Source organism: Limanda limanda, chromosome 14 (assembly GCF_963576545.1).
Source record: "Limanda limanda chromosome 14, fLimLim1.1, whole genome shotgun sequence".
Classification (NCBI taxonomy): domain Eukaryota; kingdom Metazoa; phylum Chordata; class Actinopteri; order Pleuronectiformes; family Pleuronectidae; genus Limanda; species Limanda limanda.
In genome coordinates this window covers 14,294,832-14,312,338 of record NC_083649.1, presented here as the reverse complement: position 1 = coordinate 14,312,338, position 17,507 = coordinate 14,294,832, and the positions used below count along the sequence as shown (strand labels likewise).

The 17,507-nt window shown below is 40.3% G+C and overlaps 1 protein-coding gene across 1 annotated transcript; it reads right to left on the bottom strand.

Moving 5' to 3' along the window:
- Positions 1-120: 120 nt before the first annotated feature.
- Positions 121-13,769, bottom strand: pitpnab (phosphatidylinositol transfer protein, alpha b). The gene is made up of 14 exons (XM_061085306.1): positions 13,622-13,769; positions 13,111-13,313; positions 12,872-13,020; positions 9,074-9,104; positions 5,263-5,408; positions 4,819-4,910; positions 3,570-3,577; positions 3,276-3,350; positions 2,846-2,929; positions 2,654-2,731; positions 1,637-1,747; positions 1,140-1,262; positions 940-1,022; positions 121-259 (listed from the first exon to the last, which is right to left on the bottom strand). Exons 1-13 carry the CDS (start codon positions 13,767-13,769, stop codon positions 975-977), a joined length of 1,296 nt encoding a protein of 431 aa, XP_060941289.1. The 3' UTR covers positions 121-259; positions 940-974.
- Between the last annotated feature and the right edge of the window lie 3,738 nt (positions 13,770-17,507).

The following is a 17,507-nucleotide window of genomic DNA, read 5'->3' as shown; positions in this document are numbered from 1 at the left end:
CTATAGTGTTGCTACCAGAGGCCTCAGAGCAGTTATTAAGATGGGGACACTGGATGGGAAAAGAAGAGAGACGGATGGGACTCTGGGGAGGTGGGATGGGGTGGAGGAGATCGTCTGAAAAACTGGGAGTTTACTGGGTCCAGGTCCCCGAAAATCCAGATTGCACCGGGGAGAGGAAGAGTTTGGAGCGACTGGTCAGGTGTTGTATCAGTTGGAGGAGAGGGAGGATGTGAATCCGCTGGTGTCTGGGTATTCTGGTCTGAAAGAGACACAAACTGGTAAGAGCGAGTATACAAGACACTGCCATCGTCTAAACTGCTGGAATCTTTTGACCGCTCATCAACATGCTTTTCTAATATGCAGCCACATCTACTGCAAGACTTTAGTAGCTGAATCTGTTATTAATATTCTGAAGCACATATTTCGTCTCAGGATCTGTTAACGCAACATTAATTAATACTGTTGCAGTAACAATAGACCATGTGATGTGAAAGCTGTGGCCCATGGTGACGAACCCACAGATCTTTGCAATACAACTGCACGGAGCTTTTTAGCGTCTTTCAGTTCATTGTTTTGGTCTTTGAGCAAAAATAGCAAAGATCTGCAGCCAAGACATGTAGTAAGCGTCGTATTTTACAAATACTAACATCAAGAATATCATTAGCATTTCTGGGCTGTAATATATTCTTACTTATCAGCCAACAAACCCTATATGTAGTGATACAGATATTCGCCATGCTCGAATGTGGGTGCCTTCCTATTTTTTGTATTTAATATAATTGAACATTGATTATCATACTGTTGCAAAGAACACAAACAATTTAAAGATACCAAACGGGGAAATTGTAGTAAAATAAATGTGTATTTTTGGAGGCAAAATAGCCGGAAAACACTGACATACAAATAAACACCAACGGTTCACAAAACACTTCCTCTTACCTGATGAGCAGCAGCATTCACAGTCTGACGCCACCTCAGTCCTCGAGAGCCACCATTCCCTTCACTGGGTCTTTAACTCTCATCTGACAGACACAGCACAAACATATCATATGCAGTACGCTGGCATGCTGTCACAGACACACGAGAGCTCACAAATCCTGTCCTGGCTCATCACTCTGAGATAATGTTTTTTTGCTAACCTCATCTAGCTCCTTGCGTGTCTCCTCCTCCATACGGCGAATGTCTTCCATGTTCAATTCGATCCACTTGTCGATCCAACAGAACAGCTGGCGGTGGAAATTAGTGAACAAACGCTTCTCTTGCTGAGAAGAACAGGAAATTAAACATAAAGTCATATAGTTGTTTGGAGAAAGTGAATCTTCAAGCACGAACAATAAAATGAAGCTCTGCGATTATCAGAGATGTTCAATTCCATCCTGCTTTACCCTGTTTATCCACTAGAGGCTGGTACAGCACTTATGTTTGCATGCACAGGACACACAGTGGCTCAACAGTGGCTCAACAGTCCTTTAACACACAATACTGTCCAGGAAGTGAACTTACACCAGCGTTTCCGGTGACACCAAAATCATCATGTTAAACAGTAGGCTGTAAATAATCCCTACTCAGCAGCTGACCTTGAGCTGGATGTCATGACGATCATAAGGTGACAAAACAGTCTGAGCTGTAAACAAACCTTCTGAATGAAGCTCTCCACTTTATTTTGCAGGCCCCACCACTTGAACTTGACAGTGACCAGTTTGTAGGCACACATGTGTGGGCAGTCTTTCTTGTTAGGAAGTTCCTTCTGCAAGTACACAAACATGCACAAAGGTCAATTTAGGCTGTTATCAAGTTCAACATTTTTCATTCATATATTCAAGGGCAATCTCCGTGAATATATTTCATAAATATTCCAAAATACATTTTGACGAAATAACAGCAACAAAATGTTCTTAACGTTTTGAATAATTCAACTTTTTCGTATTTCATAGATTCTGATAGGAGTTTGGCTCTATTGTCAGTAGATTTGAGCTCTTATCTTTGATGGTCTTAAGCTTAATATACACTACATTGACAGGGATATATTCAAAGCTTTATTTATTCATCCACTTATTTTTCTGTTTGTGGTCCTAAAACAGTTAAACTTAAATATACTGAGGTAAAAAAATCCTAGAATATATTCATGTTAACAAACTGCAAGTGGCTGTTTGTAATTTAGTTTAACTCCCCCACAAGTCGTTAAAACCCAAAAGGCCCCAAATTGTTTATGGCACAGCTTCCATTATATAGAAATGTTTGTCTTGTGCTAAGTACTTCAATACTGATTAAATGATGCAGTTGCCAAGCAACAAGAATCTGGGAAAGTGATTAATTTTGTTTTTGTTCATCAATAGTTAACACTAATGTAATTGAACGTCTCTGTTACCTTCCTTCTATGTTTTTTGTTTTTTTTGTGTGTTTGTTAGCAAGATTACACAAAAACTACCAGACGGAGTTCCACAAAAACATTACATTTAGGTGCGGATCTGATCCAGGAATTTGATATCACTTGCTTTTTCTTTCATTTTCAACATATTCACCGTTTACCCGGGGGGATATTTCATAATTGCATAAAAGGGGACTATTTGGCCTTGATAGAGATACGCGCTCTACTGAGTGCAGCTCTAGTTTATCATATATCTCAATCAACATTTCCAACAAGACACTGTACCTTCCAGTCTGGTCCTAGAGGGCCTCGGCTGGTCTTCACAGACTTGAACTTGCGTGGGTCCTCCTCTGCCTTATAGTCCTGGAGAGACAGAGGGAAAACAAGAGTGAACCACGTGGATGAGCTCACAACAAGAGGTCAGAGATCTAGTTTCTGCAATCATCTGAATATGGATCTTACGCTAAACATATTTACCTTGGGTTCCACTTGGGATGAGTCCGCAATATCAATATAGACTACATCCACCTTTTTCCAAGTTTCTGCATCCAAACCGTGAACCTGAAGCAGAACCACAGAGCTCAGCTATAGATACAGACCGAAGTCTCTGCAGGCAGCACACACACGATACGACAGAAACGAGAACATGAGACTCGGGGTAAAAACGTTTTTGAAAGCATAGATGATGCAAGTGAAAATGAGAGCCTAAATAAAGGGCTTGTTTCTATGTGGTCTGGACAAGAAAGTAATATTTTAAGTAAACAGAGTGTGGGAAATGGTAATAAACAAAATAAAAGTGTGAGATAGAATGACAGAATGATTTACAATGAAGCCAAAACCAACACTAATGCCTGACTGCAGATGCAGCTCATACACATATAAACCTTCGGTGATCTTTGGTAATTACATTTTCAAGGTGTCCTGTGTCAGGTTTGTGCCATGTCTCAATCTTGATCAGGAAGTTATCTTTCATATATTCGTTCTGCAGAGAAAAGAGAAGTGAACTGGAGTGAAGAGGAACACACACACCCACACACAAAGTAATGGTGCCTGACTATCTCTGCTGCTGCTGCTATGTCACTGAAATGGCTCAGATTTCTTTCTCAACTTTCAGGTTAATTTGCTGCCACTATGTGAATCACAGTTTGCTGTTTGTCAACATACATGACATTTAAAGCACAGAAGTAAAAATTATACTTACAGTGATGACTGCAGAGCAGGGTGAAATAACGTGCAGGAGCAAAAAGAGAAAGAAAGAACATCAAGAGTTTGGAAAACATGAGTCGTTTAATAACTAGTGTGTTATAAAGATGAACCGTTGAATGGAATTGGTCAGTGAGTGTAACGTTTATAGGTTCATTTTTGGAAAGTGAGGACATTTTGACAGGTCTGGGTTGAAGCTCAGTTTTAGGGTTAGATTAGGTTTAGGTTAAGGGGCTAGGGAATGTATTATGTCAATGAGTGTCCTCACTAAGATAGAACTACAAACGTGTGTGTGTGTGTGTGTGTGTGTGTGTGTGTGTGTGTGTGTGATCTCAGCCTGAAAGGCTCAGACGATTGCATGTCTCTTCTCACTGGACACACAGTAAATTATTTAACTACTGCTTCAAGGTGACAAAGACATGGAGAAAGAGAGAGAGAGAGAGAGAGAGAGAGAGAGAGAGAGAGAGAGAGAGAGAGAGAGAGAGAGAGAGAGAGAGACAGAGAGAGAGAAAAAGAGATGGGTACTTAGGGAGATAGGTACTTAGAGAATTAACTCCATGGACAGATCAGCATCTTTGTCACCTCTAAAATTGTAGGCATTTGCATTGACACTATTCCAGGATTAAAGTGCACATGATAAAGTTGAGCATCATCATTCCCCTTTAAATCAAGTGTGATGACAACAGATAAGAAGTTCCTGGTTTGGTTCAATAAAAAAATTAGCCTCCTCTGATTCCTGTTTAATCTTTATTAGGGGACAGATCTCAGATACCAATTATATCAAAACATGAACAAATTAAAAGTTTGGAGGGTGGGACTTCCTCCAGGGACCTTTCTAAAGATGTCAGGATTTTGTTTTCAACCGTAACTAAGGATTTCCTGCTACTATGACATTCTTGCATTATGCACAGAATATCCCACTTCTAAGAAAGTTGTTTATTTATTCATCTTTATTCATTAATTCATCACCTATGTCTTTTAATAGTGTCTTCTCCTGTAACCCAAAATAATTAGAAGGGTTTTCTTGCATTAAATACGCAAACCCTTATATAAATGCTATCTCTGGTGCACCACAAAAGCTCGGTGAGTCAGATGTGGCGAAAAAAACTAGAAAAACCGAACTAGCTAATTATAACAGGTGCTGCAATTATGAATTTAATGGAAAAAAAAGGATTCTGAAGATGATGCATGTGTGCAAGTGTGTAGTTTGTGTTAGTAAATGGTGTGTGTGTGTGGGTTTGAGTTACCTGTGCGACAGTAAGGGTATGCGTTCCAGGCTTTCTCGTGGATATTGAGAGCAGAGGATGGAGCCAACATTCTGACGAATGACGGCACTTTACTGCACAACAAGAAAGAGAAAAAAACACACGAGAAATCATTATTTTTAAAATGATATGTCTACTTATTTAACTCAATTTGAATCAGGAGAGACTGGATTCATACGTAGGCTACCTGTATCTGACCTATAGTCAACTCTTATCATGGAGTAATCGAAAGAAAATTGGATTTCTTTACCCCTGATATTAAACATCTTAGAAACAGTTACACAACACTATACCTTTCAGTCTTTATTTTACTTCTATATTAGAATGAAAACAATATATTTCTTAGAATGTCCTTCAAGTATCGGTCTTTATAGCCTACTACACCACAACTGGGAGGTCATCTTTGAATTAAATGATTGAACTTACCTCTGCAAATGGTAAATTTTGTGTGTGTACTGTCCCTTCTCTCCATCTTTCTCGTAGGGCTCATTTTTTAGCACCTCCACTCCCTCTCCTCCACCCGTCTCATTCTTACTGGCCTCAGCCACAGAGTACAGCTGGCCAACCTGGTACTGGAAACAAAAGAGAAATAGAAGGAGGTTGGACTGAGGTAGACACACACAGTGTGAGTGTTTACAGGGAGACATAAGTAGACACTCCCTTCAAGCTTTCCTTAATGAATGCATTTAAGAGTTGTCATGTAGCATCCTGAAGATTAGTGAGCTTTCACATTCACACAGAAAAAAAATCCTTCTTCTCATACCAGCTCATCTTTTGCAATCTGAAGGGATAGATTACTTTTTCTTCTGTCCCTGATCGCTACCTTCACCACACCATGTCCCTGAATCCTCGTAATCTCTTACCCATACACTATTGTTCCACATAGTTTCTGCTTGTCACATCTAATTTTATGTTGCGCCCCAATTTATTACCACATTCACAACCTGCACCACAAACAGTCATCCCATTCTTACTCTCAACCCCCATCTTACTGATCCCAATGTGCACACGTGAGTGTTTAAACACAGGACAATGGCTCCTTTCATTTCTTAATCACCTATAATCCACCATGTAACCTCTGCACAAAGCTGGACCAGAGCACAGCCACACTTACAACATCCATAAACATTGGACAAGTCGATGTAGTGAGAATTATTCTATTTTCTACAGATTCTAAATAAGAGATTACAGTTATTCTTCTGTAAAATCAAACCATGAGAACATAACAGGTTACATGTGTGTACATTAGATGATAAGAAAGTATAATAATGAAGCATCAGTTCCCCTTGTGGTCGATTTGTTCACCAAACCAGGAACCAGAGTTGATTTGAAACTGAAATATCTGAACTAGTTTAACCGTTATCATCTTTATCTTTATTGAAGCGATACAGATAATTATCCAGTCACAACTGGGGTTTTTTGTTCATTTGAATGTAGCCTATTATCACTTTGAAGGAGGGAAAAATCCCATTTACATATCAATTTATCCTGTAAAAATTTTTCTCCAGAAAGGCATCTTTTCTTCAGACCATAGAAAAAAACTGATTAGACTTTTGCAACACATATACCATTATAACAGCAGGGATAGTTAAGGGGTCTAGGATATATTTGCAGTGGGACAAGATGACTTAACTTTGCTGAATAATAATGACATTAAGAAGATGAATAAGAAAAAAACATAAATGAACAGGAAAGTTTCAATAATGAAGTCACCACTTTTAATTGTGACCTTCATTTTGCATTTTAAAAGGGATTCCACTGCAGAAACATCAAGGAAAGACATAAATAGCGAAGGCCTAGATGATCTGTGCAGAGCTGGTTCAAATGACCTTCACATACTGTGCAACAAAGAGAAAGTCAGATGCAAACTGGAGGCAAGTTCCCTTTAAATCAGCTGCAGAAGCCGCAACCGGCTGTTAAATAAATGAGATGCAGGAACAGCGAAGCCTCCTCAGTTACAGTGTTGGACAAATATAATTCCCCCTTGCTTTGTGGGACGAGTCCACGTCCAGTTAAAAAACTGCAGATTCAATTCAGTGAATTATCGACAGCTGGAACAATCTCACTTGAGAATTACACTTCCGAACAAAAGGCATTAACCTATTGTGATGCGTTTTAAAGAATAACATTTCATTGTGGAAAGGGTAAAATAACTCTAAGTCAAAGAAGGAATCTAAATCAAAAAATGGCGGATGGTTCAATATTTGCATTCCTTTAGTGTTTTGAGCAAATAACACATTTCCATATCTAGTATGTGGTGGCAAATAACTGAAGAGCGCTGAAGACTAGGCTGTGGTGGGATGTGATGTGAAGGGCAGAGGGACACATGTGGTTCAAGGGACAGTGGGATGTTACTCAGCTGTCTTCAGGCTTTGTAGATCACATATCAGACAAATAAAAAGCTTTTTAGTTGGTGACACACCATGCTGACGACACAACTGAGACACAACCGGACCTACTATGCAGAAATATGACGACGCTATCGCCACAGTTAATGAGAAGCAGTGAAGATCTAAAGCCTCCGAGGGAAACAGGATACGTTGCTCTGTTCACTGCTTTGTGGTTTTGAGGCAGATTGAAAAGGAACATGTACAAGACCAAGGGCTGTTCCAGCTCTGCTTTGGATGCAGCTCAAAAGGAACATTTAAGAAATGTCTTTTTTATCATAGACTGTATATAAAGACGGACGACACGTCTCTTCCTCCAACCATCCAGAAATACAGCCAAAATATCTCAGATACGAGCATTGCCATCTTGCATAACTTGAGTCTACGGAGTAGCGATTGGGGGGTGGAGCTGTGGTAGCAAGGTCCCTCCAACACACACGTTTTACCAATCACAAATCACAAAAACAGATTTGACCAAATTCACTTTAATCTTTGGTTTGGTCCATGTCCCATTGACTAACAGGGTGGAGGCCAGCCGGTCACCAGGGAGCGATGGAGACACTTTGGCTTCACTATAAGGCAGCTGGCATTTCATCCATCTTTATTTACAGTTTACATACTGTGTATTTATTGTATTTCACTGTATACACACGTACTGTTTATGTGTGAAAACATGTGTTATTCTAATCTCGACTGCAAACTGGTTTTCTTAACTGAGACAGTTCAGTGTGTGTAAGAACAGATTATTTGTTTCAAACATTTATCCGGTCTCTACTAATATGTCTCCACCGAAAGAAAAATGTGTCTCATGTAAATGCAGATAAACCACAGGATGAGGACGGTACACAAACACACATACACACAGTGTCAGGCAAGTAGTTTCAGGTGACTCATTGAACATGCAGGCCTGAATAGAACAGCAAAGTGCAATGGAAGTGAGGATAACAGGGGACAGAGGGACAGCCAGAGAAAAAGAGGACGAGTACGGTGAAAGACTTTGCTGAGTGTGCTGATTCAAAAGACTTTGCAATCTATTTTGATACGATGGAAGCTCATCAGATGTAGAATATCAAGATTACAAGTTGTTCTCAAGGTGATCATATCTGCATTTTTCCATATGCAATGGATTTGGCGAAATACCACTCCTGAAAATATAAAAAGTCCAATAGTTGTGCATAATGTAAATATGTATACACGTGTAAACCTTCAAACATTATCCAGAAAAAAAAAATCTTTAAGTGGTGGCAGGTACGTGATGGCTAACCTAAAGAGAAACCCTAATATTAACTTAAACCTAAACCTAAATCTAACTCAAACATAAACCCAAACCTAGACTTAACTTTACCATAAACCTAAACCTAACCTTAATCTATCCTTAATCTAACCTTAAACAAACATTACCCTAACCTTAACCTTAACCTTGAAACATATCTTCATCTTTAACTGTAATGATTTACGTTATGGGTACTTTGTACTCATAAGTCAGACAACGCCCACTAATGTGACCATATAAACAGATTTAGGTATGAGTAATATCTTGACACACACAGCCTAACCAAACATTACCCCTAACCTTAACCATGACCAATTCATGGCCAACCCTGATCCTGAACTAAACACAATCCACATCTTACAACTAACCTTAACCAGGGCCTTGGAAAGGACGTTTTGTTCATTAGGACTTGGCTTTGGCCCCCATGAGGTCTACTGGTCCTGACAAGGTCAGTTTTATGCTGGAAAAGGTCTTAAAAGAGGTATCAAAAACAAGCACACACACAGACACACACACACATACACACACACACACACACACACACACACACACTGATATATGCTTAAATAAAACTTACCTCTTCCACAGAGATGGGAAGAATCACCCGACTAGAAAAGAAGAGAAAAGAAAGTAAGTCACAATCATCAAAATGAATCAATCAAACAAAACTCTGTTCCTTTACTGAGCTCTGAGTCTACATGATGTATTTGTTTGTGTTTTGAAGTTCAGTGGCATTGATTCTGTTCAACTCATTCACACCATTAAATGCAGTGAAGGAAACCAGACATTCAGACCAAGTGACTTTCGCCTTACTTTCCCTGAAGACTGATAATGGTACTGTGTCAGCAAAATCCCCAAATACTGTGATAAATTCATTACTGACATTGTTTTATGACACTCATGCTCTGTGGACTGGATTAGCCTGGAGAAATCCTGTGAGTGACACACTGACCACAGGAAGCGACATCTTTAACCATTCAGCTCAATACAGATCTGGAGATCAGTTATGGGACACTATGTCAGACGAGCTGGAGGACAGCTACAGGGACTCGCAACATGTCCTGTGAGCTATACACACACTAGATAACGATCACATGGTGCTGATGCTAAACGGCATCACAGAAAAGCACTTCACAAGTTACATTGTTTGATGGATTTCACCAAAGAGTGGACTTTATGACACACTATCCTTTGTTATATTATTAATAACGGGATGCTAAATTCCAACACGGCTCCCAAACTTAACGGAGAAAGCAGCCAATTACGTATGGGTCTCACATATTTCACTTTGACACTGTGACACTGAGTCATCAGGAGAGAAGCAGCAAAGCAGCCGAGATCAAATTTAAAAGCTGCAGAGGTGTGAGGTCTGCTTTTCACATCGACCGTCTGAGCTGTTCTTCTAACAAGGTTTATGACAAAGGTCACTTTAGATGAGAGGATGCTGTGTTTTAGATACACATTGATTTTTAATTAGTTATTTAAATATATTTATATAACAAAGACAAGGCCTGGATAAAGTGCAAGATTGTTACTTTTTGTTTCGGCACTGTGTAGAATGCAGCACTTTGGACTACATCTTTGTCAGGGCCAATACAATCAAATGTTATTTTTGTAATTGTATATCTAAATTGAAGCTAAGATTTTCTAGGGCTATAAAAGCTGATCTGCTCGGCGCTAACCAACTATCTGTCTGCTCCTCGACAGCAGGTCTGTGTCATGATCCTGATGTTTCCAACATTATCTATGTTCTGCTTTTTTTAACATGAAACCAATGTACTCATTATGTTTTACATTTTATTGTGTTTTATTGTTTTACTCCTTAAATTCTTTAAAGCTACAGAAAATGTTTGAATGTATCTGCAGGTCAGATGAACACCAGCACCTCACAATGAGTGTAAACTAACCATGCACGTGGTTGCAATAGATATTTACTGGACGTAAAATTTAATTACACAAAAAAAAAAACATAGAATGTACAAAGTTAATCAATAAGATTAGGAATATGTTATATGCATTTTATGGCTCATGTGTTCCTTTTGCCTTATTTTGTCTGTCTCCAACATTCTATCATTCCATAAAAAGAATTTTGGGAAATCAAACAGGAAATACTGACACATAAGTCGGTAAACTACACAATATAATGACATCCATGCCTGCACTGACTGAGCCGGAGAGGCAGCAGTGAAACAATGAATCATTAAACAATGAGCTACTGGTGTGACATGTTGCACTTAGTGCTTCAAGATGAATACGGTCCCTCATTCATACCCAGAGGATATCATTGTAAAATCAGATATTAAACAATGATCTCTCTTTCACTTTAACTGATCTCAAGGGAATTAATGGAAAATTATGTATTGATTCAGAGTTTCAGTTGTTTTGCTTTGGCAAAATAACACACAAATTTATATTCCCATCGCATCTAATAAATACCTTTTTTAGATTGATATTAGTTAAAATTGTTTGAAGTAAAATAAACATTAAATAACTTGCTACAATGTAGAAATATGGATATTATAACTTGTTATAACATTATACTTTAAAAAAGATGCTGTGGTTCAAGTTCAATCGGAAAAAATAAAATAAATCTTTGGTTTTATTCTTCGGCGCTGCGGTACCAGCTTTAAAGAGACAAACTATCCAGAGTGTGCACTGATGGAAGAAAGTCTGAATGGAACTCATTTTATACCCCATAATACTAATACACAGAATAAAGCTGGTTTGATTCTTTTGAGATTTTAAAATTAATTTCCAAAATTCTTATAACCCTGCGTCCAAGTCACTACTGAATGTAACCTGGGTCCCAGTCTGGCATTGGATGGTCGAGAGTGAAAACCTCCAATGACTAAATTAAAATGACTGTACTGCCGCTACAAATTTACAGATTCTCGGATTCGTCAAAGTGAGTCTTTTGTGTAGCACGTGGTCAAGGTTTAACAGAGAAAATTTAAATACTGAGTGTTATTTTAATTGCTGCTGAAGTAAGACTGAAGCAACCAGGGGACTTAACTCCCCTGGTTGCTCTGTCTTGTCTCTACAGAAATATCAGGTGTCTTCCTGTTGCTTAAGGGCACACCACTTCTCTGCTGCCTTACTCCTCCTTTCTGTCTTCTCCTCTTCTCCATTTTCACTTCGTACTTCCTCTTCGACTGCTATTCTTTCATTCATCCATTCATTCTCTTCATCACATCATACAGTGCACAGGGCATTGCTGAACATCTGACAAAGCTCATGGAAGTGCAGAAAAAGTGGACCAGGAGTTATTTAGGTCAGTGGTTCAGGTGAGCACTACCGAGTCGAAAAAACAACAACTTGTAGGACATGGATCGATTCCCTATCTCTTGACCCCAACAATGGTATCTTGGTTTCTGTGAATGCACGGACGTCTCTCTGTACCCATGTGTTGACAGTGCAGTGAATTCAGCATTTAATCATGACTGATTTAATTAATTTCCAGGCGGACCGCTGAGGCCCAGACTCTCCTTAATCACTCCAGATCTTCAGCCAATGCCATCACCCCTGATATGGGCATTTTTGTGCAGGGCCATTTATTGATGTAATACACATGGTGAGAAATCAAGTCAATAATCAATGTTGACAAATGTTATGCCCATTTAAGCCATGCAGACTCTAATCATTATCGATCTTTCAGGATCAGATAGTGTTTGTAGAAGCTGCCTGGGGTGACAATTGTGCAGTAGCCTATGACCTCAAATAGCCAAATATAAACAATGTAAATAAGTTTATGATTAGAAATGGGGGGAAATTACATTTCATACAAAAAAATTATAGAAAAATTTGACAAATATGTCTGGAATTATACTGAAGCCTCAAAAATGTAAAGGAAAACAGACAGCCGTGTTTCTAGAGGTGTGTCACTATGGCTCCTGTAGGCACACATGCCTAAGAGCATTAAAATGATGGAGCCATCATCATGTCTGAAGTCAAAAGCCATAGTAGCCTGTGGTTTTTCATCTGAAGGCCAACAACACCCCCCTTCATTAGCTAATGGTTATGGAATAAGAGTATAATGCCCATGAATGGCAGATGAAGTGGGATATTGGCCTTAACCTTTATTCTGACCACCAGCTGATTCATGGGTAGGCCTCTGTCAGTTCTCCAGCACACTCGGGCCTGCGGAGGCAACGTGTTACAGCACCAGTGTCAAAAATCCCTCTCATCTCTCCCTTTGCACGCAAGATCCCACTTCATCTTTCCATCCGGTCCCCTCGGCCCAGCTGTCAGATTCTCAGAAATGCCCGACTGGTGCGTCAAAACCTCGCCGTTTGCCTGGTCCTGTGCCAAAGCTTCTCCTCCCCGACACCTGCCCCACTCCCCTCGAGCATCCCTCCACCCTCGGTGCACCACCCACCTCGCATATCCCCCCATTCCTCCAGAGGTAAACGCTCCATCAATGGTTTCACCTTCACCGCGAATCAATAACATGGCCACGACACCCTCCGTGGATGGACGCTGGCCCGGCGCGGCGCGCACCAGTCGTCCCTCCCTCATGCACCAGCACTCCCATCACACCGGCCGTCATTTTAACACCACATCCGAAGGGGAATAATGTGATTCAACCACAGTGACAGTCTATTCTCCCGATTTCACTGGCGGGCTAGCTGCGCTCAATGTGAAGGGCACAGCCATGCCCGCCTGCGCCGGCTGCTGAGGCGACTGCAGCCGCTGCAGCTGCACATTCCCTCGCTGCATGCAGGCAGCACGTCGGGCTGGAGGAGACCCGGCTGCGTGCATGATGATGACGGGCATGGAGACACACAGATACGGGATGTCGACATCACCCTGGCCGCTCTCTGGTAATTCCACACCAGGGCGGCTGGTCACAATGTCAACGCTGCGTAACCAGACGGATGGACTCGCTAACAAACTCTCTCTCCTCTCTCCTCTCTCTCTCTCTCTCCCACACACACACACACACACTCATGCACACACAGTTACTTACAATTCCTTTATGAGCATTTTTTGGCGGCGCAGTGGACTTTGTCCCCGAGGGCAGCAGCTCAGTGCAGGTCCAGAAACAGGGTCGATCCCTCCCTCCGATGGTCTCGTCTTTCCTTTCCGCTCGCTTCTCTTACACCGCTCCCCCTCTATGTCATCCTACCTCCACAGTCGCGTATTTGCTTCACATCCACTTCCTGATCGGGGCCGCGCCGATGCGTTGCTGTTGCGCGCAGAGTCACCGAGGCCTGCGCGGCGCAGAGCACACCCACAAAGTGATGGTTCTGCAGGGGGGAGCCTGGTGGGTCCATACATGATCCATTCAGTTTTTGTTTTAAAATCACCATAGATAAATGTAGACTGAGGCTACCCATTCATAAGAATGGACAGTTAAAAGACAAATTGGATACTGACAATAGATTAAATACGAATTGGTGACAAATGTAAAGATAGCAAGTACAAATAGGAGACAAGACAATGATCTGTTTCAAGTTCAGGTTTGCAATTATAGTTTTATATTACCTCAGATATAGTATTGTTCTTAATCTGAGCCATAAAAGGCCACAATTTACGTATAGGGGTAATGTCCAACAGCCACACACAATTCCCAATTCAGTCAAACCAATATCAGACATGACCTCCAAGTGACGTCCAGAGAATTGGGTACGGACTTTCTCCAGGGTTGTCTTTCACACATGCTCAAAAAAGCTTAGAAAATGACTAAATGTCAATGTTTTGTTCCTAAAAGATTTTTTATAAGAATACTGACAGGAAAGGGGTACAGGGGCCAATCAGATCAAGGTCCAGTGCCCCTCCTGACCTGGCCCAGTATCGGTTCCTGCTACTCTACTATAAATACAAAATAGATTCAAAACACCAAAATATTAATGAATTAGCTGGGGGGATCACTTAATATCATGATAATGCTAACTCATACCACAAAGCCCACATACAAAAATATACTATAATACTATACTATACTAATATTTAGACTAAACAAATATAATCTAAATAAACCAAGAGTAACAGGGAAAGGCACAGCTGTGATGTGATGCAGGACCAATGGAATTGTCTGCACCCTTATTCTTGTGTGTGTGCAACACCCTCCGCGTCATCGCAGTGACAGTGACGTAAAAACGTGGTTACTCACCGTCAGAGTATATATATGGGCATGGCACGGGGACCACCAGCGATGACACGGACGCGGTGCGTCAGCTCTGCAAAGCCCTTTAAGCAAAGTCTCCGCAACGGATGTGATTATCTGCATCCCAAAAAAATACACACGAACCCACTCGTGTCCACACTGATGACTGACTGACATGACCTCATTTGTTTTACATTCCAACCACTGCGAAGACGGACATCCTTGTATGTAAACCTGTCGTTTTCTCTAGGACCCCTGGTGGTCTCCTGCATGGCCACACTTTGCTCCACCACCTCCACCCTGTGACAATGGTGCTGGCGCCTGATGCTGATGGCATCACAGGTCCCTAATCCGGTCCCACGTCCTGAGGATCGCAGGATGTGATTGCGTGTGCGTGCGTGTGTGGCTAAAATTACGTAACAGTGCACTGCTGCTGTATTTATAGCGCATCTGTATCCGTCTGCCAGCAAGCGCTTATCATCATCCCTCTGTCTCCTCAGCTGTATACAGCATCTATCTATCTGTCTATCTATCTATCTATCTATCTATCTATCTATCTATCTATCTATCTATCTATCTATCTATCTATCTATCTATCTATCTATCTATCTATCTATCTATCTATCTATCTATCTATCTATCTATCTATCTATCTATCTATCTATCTATCTATCTATCTATCTATCTATCTTTCTATCTATCTATCTATCTATCTATCTATCTATCTATCTATCTATCTATCTATCTATCTATCTATCTATCTATCTATCTATCTATCTATCTATCTATCTATCTATCTATCTATTAATATCTAACTAATCAAGATTTTACATTGTCAACTAATCAAGATTTAACATTGTCAAGGCAAATCCGCCAATTACTTCTAATTTTGGAGCAGAAAACCCATTCCAGACATACACGGGAGAAAAATAGAATAGCTGTAAAATTAAAAATAAATGTCCAGTTTAAGTTACAATTCACTTTTTATATCACCACTCAGTGGCGATTGAGGATTTTTCTGCCGCAATAAGGGGCCCACAATTTACACAAGTTGCACAATTAAGTCATTCCTTGTTTACTTGTTTATCTATCTATCTATCTATCTATCTATCTATCTATCTATCTATCTATCTATCTATCTATCTATCTATCTATCTATCTATCTATCTATCTATCTATCTATCTATCTATCTATCTATCTATCTATCTATCTATCTATCTATCTATCTATCTATCTATCTATCTATCTATCTATCTATCTATCTATCTATCTATCTATCTATCTATCTATCTATCTGTCTGTCTGTCTGTCTGTCTGTCTGTCTGTCTGTCTGTCTGTCTGTCTGTCTGTCTGTCTGTCTGTCTGTCTGTCTGTCTGTCTGTCTATCTATCTTTCTATCTATCTATCTATCTATGTGGCGGAGATCTATATATTACTGTAAACAAAAGGAATAGATCTTTATTTGGGTAAAATAAGGCAAAGAAGAGTGGAAATAATCAAGTTTTGGCTGAGCAATCATGTAATAATATTAATTTAGGTTAATAATGGATGTCTATGGGAGGCTTTTGTACAGAATACAGTGGTGCATCAGCAACATCTGGTGTTAAAACACTGTTCAGAATTAGTCTTTATCTCACCTCTGAACCGGATTCATGGAGTCAGTTCTTAAACACAGCTGTTAGCATTTTTCAATGTAAGTGCTGTAGATAAGACACCTGTTACATATGAAACATGCATGTTATACAGAACTGTGTGTGCTATCTGGTGTGGTGCATGATGAGGCCCTCAAACGCAGGTCTCTAATACTGGCCTCTGCTGGTTGGTTTTAGACCGACCTTAAAAAAAAAGTATGTATGCTTTTACTTTTCTGAAATTATACAGATCTTAACAGAACCTCAGGTTGTTTTCCCCTGAAACCTGAATTTCATATTAAACGATTATTATGAGGAGTTGCAACCTGAATGCAGTTATCCACTTTGTGAATGGGTTGTTTTTCATCATTAAATAATGTATGGATAAGTCATCTCTGTTATGATGTCACCTCTCAGAAGTGTAAATACCCAGAGCTTCAGGTAAGAATCACACAGATACAGTGACACATATAACTAGGGCTACGTTGTAGCACTAACGGGCCCGATCACACAGGCGATTTCAAGCCTGTTGCGGTCGGTGAAGAGAGAACGTTTAATGACCAAGCGCTCGTCTCCGTGTTGCATGCGTTTGCACACTGCGGCAAGGATAAACGCTTCACTTCCTGTAGCCAGTAGGTTGCGCTGTGATTTTAAGCCATGGTGTCTTTGTAGATGTCATCAGGTCGCGACTCTTGTCTTACATGCCTAGTTTGGACTTGATTGGACCAAATATGCCTGAGATACAGAAGCTTGTGTTTCCATGGCGTGTAATCAAACTTTGACGCCAGGCCACGGTCACATGGTATGACGAAAAGTTAAAAATCAAATAACTTTAGATCTCATCTTGTTGTGAAGACACTCATCTATATTTTAAGTTGATCTGATGAAAGCTCTACGAAAAGTACATCAAAGTAAAAATGTGGAATATGGCCATAATGGCCACTAAATCCAAAATGGCGGGCTTCCTGTTGCGTTTTTCATAACGCACTGACAGACTTTTTTGTGCATCTGGTACATCTGATACACAACGGTCCTCATTTTCCAGAGGATCGGTGAATGCTAAATGATGGGCTTTTCCGTAGGTGGTGGTGTTGAGCCATTTTGCCACGCCCATTTCCAAATACTCAGTAATATGCACATTTTTACCACTTTCTAATTTACTGCAAACTTAGGACACTTTTTGAGCATGGGAAAGCCCTCAAAAAGCCCATTCACTACGCTCAGAATAATCCTTACAATTTCATTAGGGCCTCCCACCGGAGGTGCTCAGGCC

Excerpts from the sequence above, each read along its gene's own strand:
- pitpnab (XM_061085306.1), bottom strand. The coding sequence starts at position 13,769 with ATGGACCCACCAGGCTCCCCCCTGCAGAACCATCACTTTGTGGGTGTG. Across the intron at positions 9,105-12,871 it reads GGAATGGGGGGATATGCGAG|TCGGGTGATTCTTCCCATCT; the intron begins GTGGGTGGTGCA and ends CTTCTTTTCTAG. Across the intron at positions 2,732-2,845 it reads CATCCCAAGTGGAACCCAAG|GACTATAAGGCAGAGGAGGA; the intron begins GTAAATATGTTT and ends CTGTCTCTCCAG.